Below are 18,953 nucleotides of genomic sequence, written 5' to 3'. Positions count from 1 at the left end.
CCTCACTGTGCTTCTGGCCTGGTGTCAACATTCTTCTCCCAGCTCCTGCCACAGGAGGAAATGGGAGCAGAGCAGTCCCATGCCTAGGGTCCCTGCCTGCCCACCAGTCTAGCCCACCCCCCCAGCGCAATTCTGCATTCACCCAACTGCTCTGAGCCACTCCGGCTGGAAGCATCTCCAGCTCAGAACAAACGATTTGGGGACTGGGGAGAAGGCCTCCCCTGGTAGCACAGATGGTAAAGAATCCGCATGCAATGTGGGAGACCTGGGTTGGGAACATCCCTTGGAGGCAGGCATGTCTACCACTCCAGTGTTTTTGCCTGGGAAATCCCCATGGACAGAGAAGACTGGCAGGCTACAGTCCACGGGGTCGCGAAGAGTCAAGACACAACTGAGCGACTGAGCACACATGCATATTGGACAGAAACACCGGGATTCTTCTGGGGATCAGCCAACGGGAAGGGAAAGGCAATTCATTCTCCTTTCCCGGATCCTGGAATGAGAGATGGGGTGGGGGACCCGTGGGTGCTGGAATCTAGACAATGACCTGCCAAGAACAAATGTTCATTGATAGCTGATGCGGCAGGCCTGAAGCCAGCGAAACAGTGACCCGAGACTGTAATGTAAACACTGCAGCAGAGTATGCTAACCCCAGGCTGGCTGCCGAGGTGGGGTCCTGCAACTAATGGCTCTGCTTCCACTTCCCTGATGTTACTGGGGCTCCGATTCTCATCACTGACGTTTACACTGACATTTACACTGTCGTGAGCTCTCGAGCCTCACTTCGTGTACCCTCTCTGGGGCCCCGAGTGTGTGCACTGGGCTGTGGCCAGCCTGCAAAACCAGCTTTCCCCAGAGCCTCAGGCAAAGGGTCGATGGGTAAGGCAGGGTGCAACTAATGACTTCCACAGCATGCACTCCCCTCCTGTCCCAGCAGAGCCTCACCTCACTTCTGCTCTGAACTGTTTCAATGAAACAGAAAAGATGAGACAGTGACACTGCAAATGCAGAGAAGCTTAAAGCTCACTCAAGGGACTTGCCTGGTGGTCCAGTGGTTAAGAATCCACCTGCCAACGCAGGGGACATGGATTCAATCCCTGGTCTGGAAACAAAGATCTCACATGCCACAGGGCAGCTAAGCCCATGTGTCACACCTACTGAAGCCCCCGCACCCTAGAACCTGTGCTCCAAACAAGGGAAGCCATGTGAGAAACCCACCCACTGGGACTAGAGAAAGACTGCACACAGCAACGAAGAGCCTGCAGAAGGCCCAGGGTAGCCAAAAATAAATAAATACTTAAAAAAAAAAAAGAAAGCTCATTTAAATATTATCTGCTCCATTCCCCTCCCAGCAGAGTTGGATGTGGAAGGTGAAACAACAGAGTCCCCTGCCACCCACTGTGGGGGAAGCGGGGAGACACAGTCCCCTCATATGAACATTTGTTGAATGGGACTCTCTACTCGATGGTCTATTTTTTTCCTCGAAAAAGCAGCCCACGGATAAGTATGCTTTGCCAATTTGCTTTCATGAATTGAGAGATGAATCTTCTAGCCCAGCAGGGCCACTGGCTGGGGATTTGATGTCGGCAGGTCATTTCTCTGCTCTGAGCTTCCAGGGCCTTAACTACAAAACGAGGGATGGGCTAGTTGATTTCAGAGCCTATTTGTCACTCTGACCTTCTGGGAGTCTATGAACATCCACGTAGCGAACAGAGCCTGCTGCAGCTGAACACGTGGCTGCAGAGTCTTGCCGTCAGGCCTCTGCTCACACACCACCCTTCCTGGGTGCCTCCCCTCTCTGGTTAGCTTTCCTCCTCCTGGAATGCCTCGCCTGCCTGATCATCTAGGTTCTCTGCTTCTTTCAGCGCCACAGAGAGATTTCAACAGACATGATCAGCGCTGAGAACGCAAAGCAGGAAACAGAAAGCACCGCTGTGAATGTATACAAAAAGTCGAGCCAGAGGCAAAACCCATAGAAAACTGTATAACAAAGTGAGAGAATGCAACCGTTTGGGGTCACACTCAAGAATAACATAAACAAGTTCATATACATAAAAATATACACAGTGGAGCATTTGTGGATTCTGAGCCAAGAAAAGGCAGAATGGGAGGGTGTGCGGGGTGTATGTGTTTAAAGACTGAGTGGAGCTGAACAAATCTAGTCAAGAAAAGCCACTCAGACCACAATATACAAATTCAGCAAAGCTTATCTGCTAAAAACCCCTTATCCAAAAGCCAGGGTAGAGTTCTGTGTTGGTGAAGTTACATGGTAATTATATCCCACTAAGAATCGGACACGACTGAGCGACTGAACTGAACTTAACTGAATGCCAAAGAGAATTCTCTTAAATCACACTATTTGGGTCCCCAGCAACCATGAGAGAGGGAGGAGGGACAGGGAGACACAGCACAGTGGAGGTCCTGGGAGGGGCAGGGGCCAAATGGTGCTCGTCCCTGAAGAGCCAGCAGCTCATCAAGAATGCAAAGCTAGGTACATCCCTGGTGGCTCAGTGGTAAAGAATCCTCCTACCAGTTCAGGGGGTTTGATCCCTGGTCCAGGGAGATTCCACACGCCACGGGGCAACTAAGCCCTCAAGCTGCAACTACTGAGCCTGTGCTCTAGAGCCCATGCTCTGCAACAAGAGAAGTCACAGCAATGAGAAGTCCATGCACTGCAACTAGACAAAGCCCAGGTGCAGCAATGAAGACCCAGCACAGCCAAAAGTAAATAAATACTAATTTTTAAAAAAATGCAAAGCTTGAAGACTGGAAGGCAGTCCTGAGCAGAACTGAGAGGAAACTTCGGTACAAGGGAAGCAAGTGTGGAACTTAGTTTCAGAACCAAAGAAAGACTGCTTGGAGGATTCCACCAGAAGAACCGTGGCAAATGGGTGATCTGGAGCTGTTTTAGCTTGAGCCAAAAGGAGAGTGGACTCAGAAACCAAGGATATGAAACACTCGGTAAGGCCAAGGAGGCTGTACCAGCAAGAAGCATGGGGACATCATCTGTGGACCGGAAGAGGAAGGAACGGGGCGTGCCTGGTGGAAAAGTGTTCCCCTGAAAGGGTGAGTCACTCAGTCGTGTCTGACTCTTTGGGACCCCATGGACTGTAGCCTGCCAGGCTCCTCTGTCCATGGGATTCTCCAGGCAAGAATACTAGAGTGGATTGCCATTCCTTTCTTCAGGGGATCTTCCTTTCTTCAGGTTCTATCCCTGGGTCTCCTGCATTGCAGGCAGAATCTTTACCATCTGAGCCACCGGAAAGCCCAAACAGGAGTGACTAACTCCCAAATATAGGGATAGACCTGAGGGACCACCTTCTCTTCTGTCTTCGTGGCTCCTAGCCCGTCTCTCTCCACCCTGGAAAGTACCACAGTTAGTGACAAGAACAGGCTTTTTTGAGCCAGAAAGACCCACTTTGAATCTTGGCTTCGTCACTTTGTCACTTGCCAATTGTAATAAACATTGGGAAATTCATTAGTTTCTCAACTATAAAATGGGTTCAGGGGCTTCCCTGGCAGTCTAGTGGTTAGGACTCTGTGCTTCCACTGCAGGGCGCTCAGGCTCAATCCCTGTTTGGGGAACTAAGATCTCACATGCCATGTGGCATGGCCAAAAGAAAAAAGATAAAATGGATTCAATAACACCCTTTTTGCAGGATGTAAGGATTAGCGATCATTAATGTCCACATAGGGAATTAATGTTGACAAAATGTCTTTTCAACTGTACGTTCACTGTAGGTTACGATTCAGTGTCGCTGCTGTTACTAAGTGCTGACCAAATTGGGGTGGTGCTTCCCAGGGGGTGCTAATGGTAAAGAACCTGCCAATGCAGGAGGCATAACCCAACGTGGGTTCAATCCCTAGGTCGGGAAGATATCCCTGGAGGAGGACATGGTAACCCACTCCAGTATTCTTGCCTGGAGAATGCCATGGACAGAGGAGCCTGGAGGGCTACATACAGTCCAAGGGGTCGCAAAGAGTTGGACACAACTGAAACAACTTAGCATGCAGACTGGGGAGGCCAAGGAAACGAAAAGCTGAGACCCCAGGTGTGTGGATTTGGAAGAAGACATGCTGCCTCCTGTTCTTTGATTTCTGAAACGTGAAACCCAAAGTCATTCAAGGGAAGAAAACCAGTCCTCTGATGACATGGGCTTTCCATGGGATTCTCCAGACAAGAATACTGAAGTGGGTTGCCATTTCCTTCTCCAGGGGATCTTCCCAATCTAGGGATCAAACCCAGGTCTCCTGCATTGCAGGCAGATTCTCTACCATCTGAGCAAGCCACTAGGAAAGCCATGTAAATTACACCTTACTAAAGCTGTTGAAAACAAAAGCCCTGGGTTGGATCATTTCTAATTGTGTGACCTCAAGTAAGCCAGGTATTTCCTCCTGGAACCTCAGCTGCTTCTCTGCAAAAATCCTATTGGCTCTCCAGTGAACCCTGCCTTCAACCAAGCTCACAGTTGGTGATGGGGACCCACTTTGAAACCAAATGATGTTTTATTATTATAAACCAGATTTGGAAAGTATTATGCAGGTAGAAGTCTCCATCATGACTACTTTCTGCTCTGATAAATACAAAATCCCAGAGGAGGGAGACTTCAGTGGACTAGAAAGGCCAGGGGGCTCCTGGAGGAGGTGGGTCTGAGTGAGATGGGAAGAAGCAGTGGGGTCTGGATGAGGAGGAGGAAGAAGGGGGCTTTGCAGTGGGAGGAATGGCTGGAGGAAAGCCAAGGGAGTGGGCAAGGAGGGGGTGTGTCTCCAGGGCAGGGACAAGACATGTCCCACTGGACTGGATGCTTCACACAGGGCAGAGGGTGCAAGCTGGCTGTCTGCGGACCATACAGGAACCACAGATATGTTGTATTTGGCCCACAGAGTTAAACAATTAAAAAATTTCTAGAACATTCCACGTTTCTGGTTTCTCTGGAAAAAATGGGAGGACTTTGTCTATGCCAAGGCCAAAATGGGCCAGACCTGTCATAGCCCTTACTATTCCCCTGACACCGAAGTCCCTTTATGCATTGATATTACTCGACTGGCCCCTGCAGACTGAACCCTGGTACAGGGGATCAGGAGGGGGAGAAGGCAGGAAAGATGGGCTAGGGACAGGGATGCAGCGGAAAGCACATCATCTCTGCAATCAGAAAAGCTGGGGTTCAAATCCTGGCCCATCACTGCCACTGTGAGCAGCTTCCTGAATCTCATGATTGTTTTTAAAAAACATTCTATGAGTTACACTCAGCCCGGTACCCAACAGAGCTGGTGTTCAAAGTGGCATTATCACTGTCTGCTGTCAGCCTAAGGACTTTTGGTGAACGTGGCAGACTCGGGGGAGTCATGGCAGGTTCTAAGAAGTGGGTTGTGCAGGAAAAGTACATTTCACGAACTGTGCCTCTGACAATGATGTGCAGGGTGGACAGTAGTGGGAAGGCATGGGGGAGAGGTAGGGGTGCAGTCAGTCAGGTCTGCAAGAGAGGGAGGTTGGCTATAAAGATGCTGATGTTTGTGGACCTGGAGCAAGAGGCTGGATGGAGGCCTGCATATTTTTGCCATTATATGTAAGAGTGAAAGATGAAGCTAACATACTGTTAAAGAAAATAAAATGTGTTCTTCTACCTGGATGAACTATGGCTCTATAACAGCGTGGAAGGGCAGGTTCAAATTTGGAATTCTCCCACTTTTTTGTAGCTCCACCTGTGTATGGTCAGGCCACACAAGATGGCTGTTCTCTTGCTCTCTGTCCATCCCCCACCTGACCAGTGCCTGCTTCACTCACACCTACTCACATCACTGACCTTCCTACATACTGGCCTTGGGCCCTAGCTAGTGACAGCTTATCAAAGGGGAGGTGAGGGGCATGCCCCTATGCTGGTTCCCCTGGTAACCAATCCCCCCATAACTGGAAATCTCTCCTCCCCCCAGGAGCAAAGACCACCGCCAGAACATGCCAGCTGTCTGCCACACACAGTGGGGAGTCACTCAAGAACCTTGCTTCAGACTTGTCAGCTCCCCTTTCCATTAAACCATCCATGTTCCTGTTACTGATTCCAGGCTCTCTCTTTGGCCACAAAGTTGGGCAAGTGCAGGCCTTGTAGATGTCTGAGATGCAACCCAACACAATGGAAGCACCAGGGCACTGGAGGAGCACCTCCCTATCCCCAGTTTGAGCCCTGCTTTCCTCCCCAACCCCAAACTCTTGGAGGCTCCGGCTGGCACATCCAAGGCTCTGACCACCCAGGGCCCTGGGAGCCCCCCTTGGCCATTCTCATGGCTCGGGGTGTGAACACTAAGTGTGTGCTGTCTCGGGGTAGGAGCTGGGTGGCAAGGAGGACCTTTATCCTGTGCAGGCGTGGAAATGCGCATAATCCATTTGGATGAATTTTTTCAGGGTCTTTGAGGGCGAGACTTAATAAAGGAGGTGTGGGCTCGGGGAGGGAGCGGGACCCCCAGGCCTGAGGGAGGCCTGTGCATCCTGCGGGAAGAAGCGCTGAGCGGGAGGGGCCCTCGCGGTCCCCGAGGGCCCGGTGGGTGGCGGAAAGGGGAGTACCTTTGGCCAGGGAGATGTTGCGCAGCGCGATGGAGTGCTCCCAGTCCTTGAGGCGTAGGTCCTCGGTGACGCCGTTGAGCACGGCCAGCTCCTGCTTGAGCTGCAGCTCCAAGCCCCGGTGCGCCAGGCGCAGGCGGCGCGCGTCCTCGCTGGCGTTGCTCACCAGCACGCGCAGGTCCCGCAGCCGCGTGCCCTGCAGGGCCACGTCGTAGGACAGGCTGAGGTTGAGGCCGCGCAGCGCGCCGCCCACGTCCTCCAGCTCGTCGCTCAGGGCGCCCACGCGGCGCGCCAGCCCGTCCAGCAGGCCGGCGTGGCGCCGCAGCAGCAGCTGGCTGCGGTTGCTGTCCACCTGCAGCTGGTAGAGCTCCAGCTGCGCCGCGTCGCTCTGCTGGGCCGCGCGCTCCCGCAGCAGGACCACCGCCTGCTCGCTCTGCGCCGCCTGGGCCTGCAGCCCCCACAGCGCCCCCTCCAGGCGCTGCACCGCACCCGCCAGCGCCAGCAGCGAGTCCGACTGGTTCTGCAGCGCGTCGTGCGCCTTCCACACCTGCTCGCTCAGCTCCCCCTGCAGCGGGGCCTGCAGCAGCCGCAGCTGCAAGTCCCGGAAGCTCTCGTTCAGCCGGTTCACGTTCCGAGTCAGCGCCTTCAGGTCGTCCGGGGAGCTCCGGGGCCTGGACACTGCGGGAATGGAGGAGAAGGAGGAGGGGGAGAGATGAGACGGTGCGGAGATCCTCCGCCAACCCCCGCCCCGGGCTTGGAAGGCAGGAGACGCTCAATGGGAGGAAGGGAAAGCAGCGGTGGCCAAGGCTGAGCGCCTTAACACATCCCCTAAACGGTGTTCAGCCAGTGGTCCCCAAACGCGTCTGCCCGTGAGAATCACCTGGCCAGGGATCCCACCTGTAGAAATTGTGATTGGATGGGTCTGGGAGGTGACCCGGGCTTTGGAACTTTAAAAAGAGCCCAGGGCAATTATAAGATGCGGTTGAGTTTAGGAACCCCTGGACTCATCTATGGGCTTCCCAGGTGGCACTAGTGGTAAAGAACCTGCCTGCCAATGCAGGAGACATAAAAGATGCAGGTTCCATCCCTGAGTTGGGAAGATCCCCTGGAGAAGGGCCTGGCAAACCACTCCAGTATTCTAGCCTGGAGAATTCCATGGACAGAGGAGCCTGGCGGGCTATACAGTCCATGGAGTTGCAAAGAGTCAGACACGACTGAGCAACTAAAGAGCAGCAAAGGACCCTTATTTACCCCCCTTTAGGGCTAAAGCTGTTACCTTTGCCCCAGGCAGCACAGCAAGACATGGAGACAGGATTCCAACCCAGAGGGCTTGCTTGCTCTGGAACCCAGATGCTGCCCTCCAAGTCTGCTCTGGAACTGCCTAAAAGGACCATGCCAGCAGCAGACTCAGCCAGGCTCCGGGCAGTGCTGGTAATTCCCACTCCTCAATTCGGGGTCCCATTCTCTCTAGGCCGGGGGAGATGCTTTTGACATTCATTCCTTCCCTTATCTGGGGCTTCCCAGATGGTGTTAATGGTAAAGAACCCATCTGCCAGTGCAGGAGACATAAGAGACTCAGGTTTATCCTGGGTGGAGAATATCCCCTGGAGGAGGGCATGGCAACCCACTCAGTATTCTTGCCTGGAGAATCCCATGGTCAGAGGAGCCCAGCAGGCTACAGTCCATGGGGTTGCGAAGAGTCAGATACAACTGAATGAATTAGCACGTGTGCATTTCCCTCCTCAGGCAAACAAACATCTCAGTGGTCTCCCACCCTTTTCCCTTGGAGAGGTTTTCATGTCTTGATTATAAGCAGCTAGTTCACAATATGAAGGGGAGGGGCGTGCCTCTGAGTCATTATCATCTAGCATCCGGTGTCTCCTGCATGCACAGGGAGCACTTAGGGACACAGCAAACCATGGTACATCCTGGGCTGTCTAGGAATGCTGGTCTGTTTGCTGTGCACTGTGCACAGCTTTGTCTCCCTCTCTGATCTACACACCGTTCCGTTCCGTTCCGTTCAGTCGCTCAGTCGTGTCCGACTCTTTGCGACCCCGTGGACTGTAGCCTACCAGGCTTCTCCGTCCATGGGATTCTCCAGGCAAGAATACTGGAGTGGGTTACCATTTCCTTCTCCAACACCAGAAAAATGGAAACTAGCAGTGGGGGTGGGGCAGAGTAGGAGGTGGAGGCGAAGGAGGCACAGAGGGAATTCTGCTTGGAAATCTTGGGATGGACAGAGCCGGGGAATCTGGTACACAGCTTGTTCAAGTGATGAGAGGATCCATGTACACTAGCTCTTTCCTGAACCTCAAGCTGGGACGGAGGAAGGTGGTTTTGTGAGTGCTGGAGCTGATGCTTCTGCCAGTGCACAGCATTTATGGTGGCCACCCTGGAGGATGTAAGTCATCTCAGATTACATTCAGAGGCTCACAGCATTAGAGGGGCATTTGAGCCCCACTACAAATTCTCCCTTGAGACTTCCCTGGCAGTCCAGTGCTACCACTGCAGGGGGCAGGGTTCGACCCCTTGTCGGGGAACTAAGATCCTACATCGCACATGGCACACCCAGAAACAAAAAAATGAAAATAGGCAACAACATTGAAGTGTTCACTCGGCACTGTAATCTCCAAGAAAATCATATGCCCAACCTCTGCTCATACCCATTCTCTCCACTTTCAGTGAGTTCTAAGTGCTGGAAGGTTCTGTATTCTGTTCAGACTTGAAATTTGCCTCCCTGTAGTCTCTAACCACTGATTTTGCCCTCTGAGGTCACAGAAAGTTAGTGAATTTTACTTTTCCCACAAGACAGCTCTTCAGAATCTCAAAGACAGTGATCACATCCTGGCTATGTAACAGTTTCTGGTTAAAGTCAGCAGTTCCTTCATCTGCTGTCTCTTGACTAGCTTCTGAGCCTCCATACCTCCTGGCTAACCTCTTCTTCACATAACAGGGTGTCAACATCCCCTTACAGAGTGGGGCTTGATCTAAATTTGTTTTTTCCATGGTGTATAAAGACTGGGCAAAGTTTAGAAGAGGGGTGTTCAACTTCATTCTGGGCAGAAGACTCTCTGCTGCTGCTAAGTCACTTCAGTCGTGTCCGACTTTGTGCGACCCCATAGACGGCACCTCACCAGGCTCCCCCGTGTCTGGGATTCTCCAGGCAAGAATGGAGTGGGTTGCCATTTCCTTCTCCAATGCATGAAAGTGAAAAGTGAAAGTGAAGTCGCTCAGTCATGTCTGACCCTCAGCGACCCCATGGACTGCAGCCCACCAGGCTCCTCTGTCCATGGGATTTTCAAGGCAAGAGTACTGGAGTGGGGTGCCATTGCCTTCTCCCAGAAGACTCTCTGCTATGGCCCAAACTGAGTTTTTCAGACTTGTATCATTGACTTTGAGTCTTGGCAGTCTTTGGTAAAAAGTTTCCCCATTTTACAGATAAAGAGACTGAAGCCATGAGCATATTCATGACCTGCCTAACAGTATGCTTCCTGAATCCTGGTCCAGCGGTTCCCTTCAATGCCCCACTACTCTGGAAAGTTAGTGAAAGAGTCAAGGGATTTCCCTGGAAAGGTCCAGTGGTTAAGAATCCACCTTGCAATTCAGGGGACACGAGTCTGACCCCTGGTCAGGGAACTGAGATCCCACATGCCAAAGAGCAACTAAGCCCGAGCCACAACTAGAAAGCCCATGTGCCACAACGAAAGATTCCGCCTGCTGCAAATAACACCTTATGCAGCCAAATAAAGAAATATTTTTAGAAAAGAGTTGTCAATAGAAGTAAAGGTTCTAGGGAAATGCAATCACATGCAATCATGATGCAATCACAACCCAAGTAACCACAGGAACTGTCTGCCTAAGAAGTCATCGCAGGCCAGGACCTGATTGTCAAATACTCAACCAGATTGATTGACAAGCATTTGAGACAGGGCAGCTGGAAACCAGAAAGCCTGATATTTCAGTGTCAGTCTGTGCTCTTGATGCTCTGAGAGCCAAAGAAACACCACAACTCATCAGAAGCAGTAAAACACTAGCTTTGTTAATTCTGGTTTTAACATTGGGATTGCGAGTGACTAAGAGGAACAGTGCAACTAATTGATTTTAATGCTCATTAACTCAAGCCTGTCAGAGGCAACACCATGAAAGAGGCAGTTTTCCTTAAAGCCACTCTGCCTGCTCCCACCAGCCCCTCCCTCCCTCTGCAGGTGGTCCCTGTGCCCTGGGAGGTCCCCAACCTTGCCCATCCAGCCCCCAGATTTCAGATCTGAGACCCCTTCTTTCTCAGAAAACTGGACTGAAACTTGCCCATATGGTGAAGGCTGACAATCAGCTACCCCTTCCGAGAGAGTCCATCTGAGTCTTTGACTATTTTTCATTGCACAACCAATTTTAACATAAATTGAAATAAAAGAAAGAAAAAAATTCTTCCACCATCTCACAACCTCCAACAAAGAACACGGGTTTCCTTTCCATTTTTTTCTAGTTCCATCCAAATGCATACCCAGTCTTTACAATTCAATTTCTGTGCTTTTAAATTTGTGAATGATTATTTCACACTTTCCCCATCTGTCCTTTATAATTATCCTTTTGATGGCCGCCTAAAAGCCCATCAGGGAGATGCCTGGTAATTTACACATTCTCAATCATGGAAAACAAGTGCAGAAAGGTCCCTCCTTCTCTTGAATTTTTTCCTACCAATAAATTCCTAGAAGCTGGATTAGTAGAGCCAAAGTTTTAGACATTTTTATAAGTCTTAAAAATTCCAACCAAATCACAAAAAGAAAAAAAAATTCTAGCCAAATCACTTCCCAGAAGTTATACCTATTTGTAAGTACATTATAGTCTTTCCAGGTGGCGCCAGTGGTAAAGAACCCAGCTGCCAATACAGGAGACATAAGAGACTCAGGTTCGATCCCTGGGTTGGGAAGATCGCCTGGAGGAGGAAATGGCAATCCACTCCAATATTCTTGCCTGGAAAATCCTATGAACAGAGGAGCCTGGCAGGCTACAGTCCATGGGGTCACAAAGAGTCGGACATAACTGAAGCGACTTAGCACACATGCAAACATGTACATTATAGATTTTTAAATGTGCCAGTTTCAATAAAACCTCAATGCAATGAGTATTACAATTTTCATATGGTTAAATGTCACAGATACAAAATGGTAGCCTGTTATTTTATGTGAGTATATTTGCATTTTAGAAGTGACTTTCTCAAAGCAATGCATTACCTATCTTTACAATTTGATTCTGGGTTTTTTTTAATTTAATGCATTAGCTCAAAGGAATGATATGGGTATTTTAGGTACTCAGTCTAATCAGAACAAAATTATTTGAAGGAGTAAATACTCTTTGGGCATCCAGTCATGCTGTAGAAGTCCAGAGCAGCCTCCCTCTTTTGGGATCACTTACCCACCCCAGAAATGAATTATCTCCTTCCAACAGTCACAGTGTGTTCTCAGCTCACACTACCCCACCCCCTTTTACCCCCATTTAATCCCTTCCAGATGTCTGCTGTCCTCAACAGGGAACAATTCTTCCTTGAGTGTGACTCTCTTAATTCATGTTTATGCAAACAGTTCATTTATCTCTCTGTCTGCTGTATTTACTTTTAATTACTCTATTCTTTAGCTTTCATACTTTCACAAAGGGGAAGATACATCGTAGAGTAACAATAATTACTGGCATCTCCCGAGTCTTTACTCTGTGCCAGACATGTTCTAAGTACTTCCCATATTAATGCATTTAATTCCATAATAAGCCTACAAGTGTTGTTATGATCTTCGTATTCCAAACGAGGAAACTGAGGCACACAGAGGTCGAGTAACTCACAAGTTTACACAGTTGGTAGACAGAGGAGACTGACTTTAGATTCAGGTCATTTGAGTCCAGAGCTCCCTTTGTGACACCATCAGCCCTGAATATTCATTGGAAGGACTGATGCTGAAGCTGAAACTCCAATACTTTGGCCACCTGATATGAAGAACTGATTCATTGGAAAAGACCCTGATGCTGGAAAAGACTGAAGGAAAGAGGAGAAGGGGACAACAGAGGCTGAGATGGTTGGATGGCATCACCGCCTCAATGGACATGAGTTTGGGTAAACTCCAGGAGTTGGTGATGGACAGGGAGGCCTGGTGTGCTGCAGTCCATGGGGTCGCAAAGAGTCAGATGCGACTGAGCGACTGAACTGAAAGGGTGGAAGGCACAGAATAAATTTTTTATTTATTTTATAATTTATTTATTTTTGGCCACATCACTTGGCATGCAGGATCTTATTTTTTCCCAGCTATGGATCTAACTTACTCCTCCTGCAGTGTAAACATGGAGTCTTCACCACTGGGGAAGTCCCTAGAATACACTTTTTAACAGAGGCGCACAAATAGAGAATAAGCATTGAAGGTTGTGAGTTCCCCATCATAAAACCAGGTGGGAGTCAGGCTGCTTGGCAGGAATCATGGATTCTAATTCAGATTCTGATTCTGATTCACTACTAATTGCTGAATCCTAATGAATGTGTTCATGTACACTTTGTAATAATGTTTGATTGATGGATGAATGTCTGTCTTAGACCAGATGAGTCACTGGGCTAGGTGAGTCACACAAACACATCTCCTGCAGCCTTCCCACCCAGACCCCAGCCCTGAACTGGCTCCCTGTTTCATAATCATCTTTTATGCTCATTAAAAAATGATCATATGCTGGTGAAATCAAGGTGCTCCAGACTGACCAGGGAGACTGCGTTCCCCAAACACATCAGACACACCCACCATGCCAGGAGAGCAGGGGAGGTACCTGTGAGCCGGAGGAAGAAAAGCAAAGTGTTCTGTTTGAGGTTTGGCGACCTAAGCCTTGAGCACTTGTGTTAATAATCCTTTATCTTTGTATAAAGTTTCATACTCATTATCTCCCTTAATTTTAAATATAATTCATCTTGGGAGGAAGGCAGTGCTGCAGGTATTCCTAATATCCTCAAAGGGTAAAAAAGAAAGAGGCTCAGAGAAGACAAGAGATGCCAGAAGCATAAATAAGGATGGATTGGGGTCATCTGTCCCGTTATCCAGTCTTCTGTCCTCCATACCTGCTGCAGGGGTGGTCAGCCCCACACTGAACTCCAAAGTCCACTTGGGTGAGCAGGGTAGGAGATGACATTTATTAAGCACCAACCACATGCTGAAGCTCCAATACTTTGGCCACCTGATGCAAAGAGCTGACTCCATGGAAAAGACCCTGATGCTGGGAAAGACTGAGGGCAAGAGGAGAAGGGGGCAGCAGAGGAAGAGATGGTTGGATGGCATCACTGACTCAACGGACATGAGTTTGAGCAAACTCCAGAAGATAGTGAAGGGCAGTGCTGCAGACTGTGGGGTCACAAAGAGTCGGATACAACTTAGCGATTGAACAAAAATATGCCAAACTCAGCTTTAATCTCTTGTTAGAAGTGACTTCGTTTCATCTTCCCAGCACACTTGTGAAGTAGGAATTCTGCCCGTGTTCAGATGAAGGCGCTTGAGAAGGTAGGAAAGAGTGAAAGGAAGTTCAAGATGCTTGGTTTATGGAGGCCCTGCTGGCCCCACCCTTACAGAAAACAAACAGCAGAAGGTATCTCTCCCTCTTTTTTCCAGGCCACCTGAGCAGGAGTCCTGCATCAGCCTTAGAAGTGAGAGGGAGTTGTTTGTGATTTGGGTGTCAGGGGTGGGGGGCGTGAAGAACTGGCATCCTAGTCTGATGGAGAAGCCGGGGGAGGAGGGGAGCAGAGCCTAGAATGTGGGCAGGAGCCATGTAACTGGGTGGTCCTCCCAAGCCTGCAGGCAGATGGTATCACCATTTCACAGATGAAAAATCGAAACTCAAGCGATGGAGTGAGTAACTCAAGACCATCTGTGAGTAGGCGGTGAACTTGCCTGGCTGTTTCACTGCCCCATGCAGCCATCCCGCCTTGATGCTGACGGGAGGAAGGCGGGTATCAGAATTCACAGAGCATCACATTAAGGGGCATCCCAGGTGTCTCAATGGTAACAGAATCCGCCTGCCAATGCAGGAGACGAAGGAGATAAGGGTTCGATCCCTGGGTCGGGAAAATCTCCTGGAGAAGGAAATGGCAACCCACTCCAGTATTCTTGCCAAGAGAAACCCATGGACAGAGGACCCTGGTGGGCTACAGTCCCTGGGGTCGCAAAGAGTCAGACACCACTGAGCATGCATGCAGACACACATTGAGGGCAGAGTTAGGAAAGGATGGGGCTGAAATGAAACTGCAAGTCAGGCACCTCAATTTAAGCACCAAGAAAGAGACAAGAAAGGGGGCTTTCTCTCAGGAGGTCTGTAACACTGGGCTGGATTTCCTGAGATCTGGATACATGTGACTTTAATAGAAAATTCACTTAAAAGTGGACCATAATGCTCATTCAAAATTGCATAATAGGTTATCAGTAGATCTTTAGCACTTAAAGTGATGCACATTTTCACTAGGGCTCCCCAGTTTCCAAGAGGTAGGAGGAAACCAGGGCCAGCCTTGTGGTGTGTGACAAGGCCCCACATGCAAAAGGGCCCCATGCTTGGGGCTTACTGCCCTGCTCTCGCTCTCTGGAAATTTTGGATTATTTTATTTTTGAATGTGTGTTTTGTAAATGAAGGGCAGAGGCAGGGGAAATGAAGCAGATGGGGGAGGTGAGGTATTAGAGGACATGCATAAGGACCCAAAGAGGAAAGCAGCAGATTGGTAAGTTTGAAAGTGTTGGTGTTAGTCGCTCAGTCATGTCTGACTCTTTGTGACCCCACAGACTGCAGCCCGCCAGGCTCCTCTGTCCATGGGATTCTCCAGGGAAGAATATGGGACTGGGTAGCCCAGAAACCCCTTCTCCAGGGGACCTTCCCGACCCAAGGATCGAACCTGTCTCCTGCATTGCAGGCAGATTCTTTACCATCTGAGCCAGCCTGGTAAATTTGGGGTGAGCTTATTCACTTTTTTTTAAAGTACTGGATTGGCTGAAAATTTGATTCCGATTTTTCAGTAAGGTGTTTTGGAAAAACCTGAAAAACTTTCTGGCCTACCCAATATCACGTGTCCCTCTCTGAGCTCACTCAGCAGGATGTCCTGGATCAACATCTACATGCTGGAGACTGGCTTCTTTGTCTGCTGCCACCATCCCCTGCACTCACACAGAAGAGAGCCAGGAGCTTGCAGCCACAGCTCAGAGCAGCAGGAGGCCCTTTGAGAAGGAAGCCAGCAGAAGCTCCATCTTTGCCCAGGTGGCCTGAGATTTCTGATGCTCTGTTCACCTGAAGACTCAACAACCAGTGGCTCCCAGGGCCACATGCTTTACCCACATGGGTGTGTCCTGAATGCCTGTGTGAAGTGGCCTTTGTCAGTTCTAGGACTAGAGGGCTCCCTAAGTAAGTAAGCCCAGTGGCCAATTTTAGGTCCTTCAGGCAGGATCCAAGAAACAAGCATGAGGATGCAGATGGTATCTCTGAAACGGTGCAACCCAGATGCCCAGCCTTTATACATAGACCTGTCTCTGGCCCATGGAGGAGCACAGACTCTGAACTGGGGGATGCACAGAGCGGAGGCTGACTGCCGGCCAGCGGACAGCCATGGATATCCACATTAGGATGGCCTGGCACAACCTCAGAGGAAGAAAAACCCCACCAATATATTGGTTACTTTCCCCGGAGGTGTCCTGGGTGCTCTGTGCTTCGGGCACAAGCGTTCCCTTTGGTGGTCCAAGCCAACAGAATCTCTTGATAATTCAGTCTTGATGACCGTGAAAATGGGATCCAAGACAAATTATGATGAAAAAGGCTCTTCTTGAGGAGGCTGTTCCCAGGACCCTCACTTCAGAGGCCAGAGTATCTGAAATCATTATGAGCAATGTCAGGAAATCCAGCATTTTGATGGGGTGCATGCATGTGTCCTTAGTCACTCAGTCATGTCCGACTCTATGCAACCGCATGGACTGTAGCCCACCAGGCTCCTGTGTCCATGGAATTCTCCAGGCAGGAATACTGGAGTGGGTAGTCATTCCCTTCTTCAGGGGGATCTTCCCCACCCAGAGATCGAACCCACATCTCCCACGTCTCCTGCACTGGCACGTGGGTTTTTTACTGCTAGCGCCACCCGGGAAGTCCCATCCTGAGAGAAGCAGATCTAAAAACCATTCTACACATGGGTCTACTTTTTGTTATTATTGTTTTCTTTCTTCCTTTTATGGGTCTTTTTAAAAACTTCTTATTTTATATTCGAGTATAGCCAATTAACAATGTTGTGACAGTTTTAGGTATCCAGCAAAGGGACTCAGCCATACATATACACGTATCCATTTTCCCCCAAACTTCCCTCCAATCCAGGCTGCTACATATCATTGAGCAGAGCTCTCTGTGCTGTACAATAGGTCCTTGTTGGTTCTATTTAAAATATAGCAGTGTGTACCAGTCCATTCCAAATTCCCTAACTATTCCTTTATCTGTCCTTATTTTTTCCTTCTTTTAACATGTATTTTTTAAAAAACAAATAAGTGGTATATTTCTTTGCTGGGGCTACCATAACAAAATAGCACAGACTGCATGGCTTAAACAGCAGAAATTAAAAACCAGCTGTCTTGTAGTTCTGGAGGCTGGAAGTCCAAGATCAAGCTGTCAGCAGGTCTGATTTCTCCTGGAGGCCTCTCTCCTTGGCTTGTAGCTGGCTTCATTCATCCTGTGTCTTTCATGGCCTTCCCTCTGGGCATGCCTGTGTCCTAATCTCCTTTTCTTATAAAGACACTAATCATATTGATTTAGGGCCTAACCTGGTGACCTCATCTGACTCTAATCACCTCTTTAAAAGGCCTGTCTCCAAATACAGTCATAGTCTGGGGTACTGGGGGTTAGGACTTTAACACCTGAATGTTGAGGGGATGCAATTTAACCCATATAAGTGAAGCCCTTTTCTAGAGATAAACTGGGAAGAAGTTGGGGCAGACAGTAAAAGCGGGTGTTGATTTCCAAGCCTCTGTCACACCCTTTACTTCAGTTATTTCTAGAAAGTGGCCCTCAAAGACTTATTAATGGAACACAGCTATAAAGAAATAAAAACCTGGGCTTCCCAAGTGGTCCAGTGGATAAGAATCCACCTGCCCATGCAGAGAACACAGGTTCGATCCCTTGTCCAGGAAGATCCCATATACTGAGGAGTAACTAAGCCTGTGGGGCACGACTTCCAAGCCTGAGCTCTAGAACCCGGAAGCCGCAACTACTGAGCCCACGTGCTGCAACTACTGAAGCCCCCGTGCCTAGAGCCTGTGGTCTGCAACAAGAGAAGCCACCGCAATGAGAAAGCCATGGACTGCAAGTAGAGAGTAGCCCCTGCTCCCTGCAACTAGAGAAAGCCTGCACTGCAACGAAGACCCAGGACAGCCAAAAATAAATTAATGTTTTCAATTTTTTAATTTGGGTGTTGTCATGTATTTTAACTTTTGAGATCCTTTGAGATCGCGTTCAAATATATAATTTCTCGGATGAGCTGTGTCCTATGTTGTGTGTGTGTCTATATACAGGCGTGCCTTGTTTTATCACACTTTGCTTTACTGCACTTCACAGATACTCCGCTTTGTACAAATTCAAGGTTTGGGGTAACCCTTCATCAAGCAAGTGTCATTTTCCCAACATTTGCTCATTTCGTGTCTCTGCATCGCTTTTTGTTGATTCTTGCCATATTTTGATTCTCCCCCCTCCTCCCCTTGCCCTGCCAGCAAAAAGATTATGACTGTCTGCAGGCTCAGATGATGGTTAGCATTTTTTAATTTATTCTATTATTATGGCCACACCATGCATATTGTGGGATCTAAGTTCCCCGACCAGGGATTGAACTCATGCCTCTAGCAGTGGAAGTGCACAGAATCCTAACCACAGGACCACCAGGGAAGTCCTAGCATTTTTTAGCAATGAAGTATTTTTAAATTAAGGTATGTACATTGTTTTTTTTTAGACACAATGCCATTGCACATTTAATACACTACAGGACAGTGTAAACATAACTTTTATACACACGGGAAACCAAATAATTCATGTGATGCACTTTATTGCAATATTCACTTTATTGTGGTGGTCTGGACTGAGACCCACATGATCTCTGAGGTATGCTTGTATATATAATTATTTTCTGTATATTATGATATTCTGACATCTTAAGAAACTTTTCTGGCTGGGGAGAGACTGCTCCTCCAGAAGCTGGCCAATTCTCAGAGATGCAAAGGGCCCTGCTGGGAGCATCCCTTTTCTATCCAATCTGGAGCCACACCTCTTTTCTCTGCCCCCAAGAAACAATATTTCTCTGCCTCAATCTTCCCAAGGCTGGGTACCAAGGCAACTAGAGAATACCTCTCTAGCCCACAGTCCACCAGAATTATTCAAACTAGCT

General features: G+C 48.9%; 1 protein-coding gene across 2 annotated transcripts in view; it reads right to left on the bottom strand.

Moving 5' to 3' along the window:
* SCARA5 (scavenger receptor class A member 5) overlaps positions 1-18,953 on the bottom strand; it is a 136,472-nt gene that overhangs the window by 49,552 nt on the left and 67,967 nt on the right. For both annotated transcript variants that reach the window (XM_055428089.2, XM_088837831.1), the window contains one exon: positions 6,557-7,231. In XM_055428089.2, coding sequence (XP_055284064.1) covers positions 6,557-7,231 — 675 coding nt within the window. The remainder of the gene's footprint in view (positions 1-6,556; positions 7,232-18,953) is intronic.

Source organism: Moschus berezovskii, chromosome 7, assembly GCF_049115385.1.
Source record: "Moschus berezovskii isolate FMDL1 chromosome 7, NW_MosBer_1.0, whole genome shotgun sequence".
Lineage (NCBI taxonomy): Eukaryota > Metazoa > Chordata > Mammalia > Artiodactyla > Moschidae > Moschus > Moschus berezovskii.
Note: the sequence above shows the minus strand (reverse complement) of the source record. Positions and strands in the feature narration are given on the sequence as shown.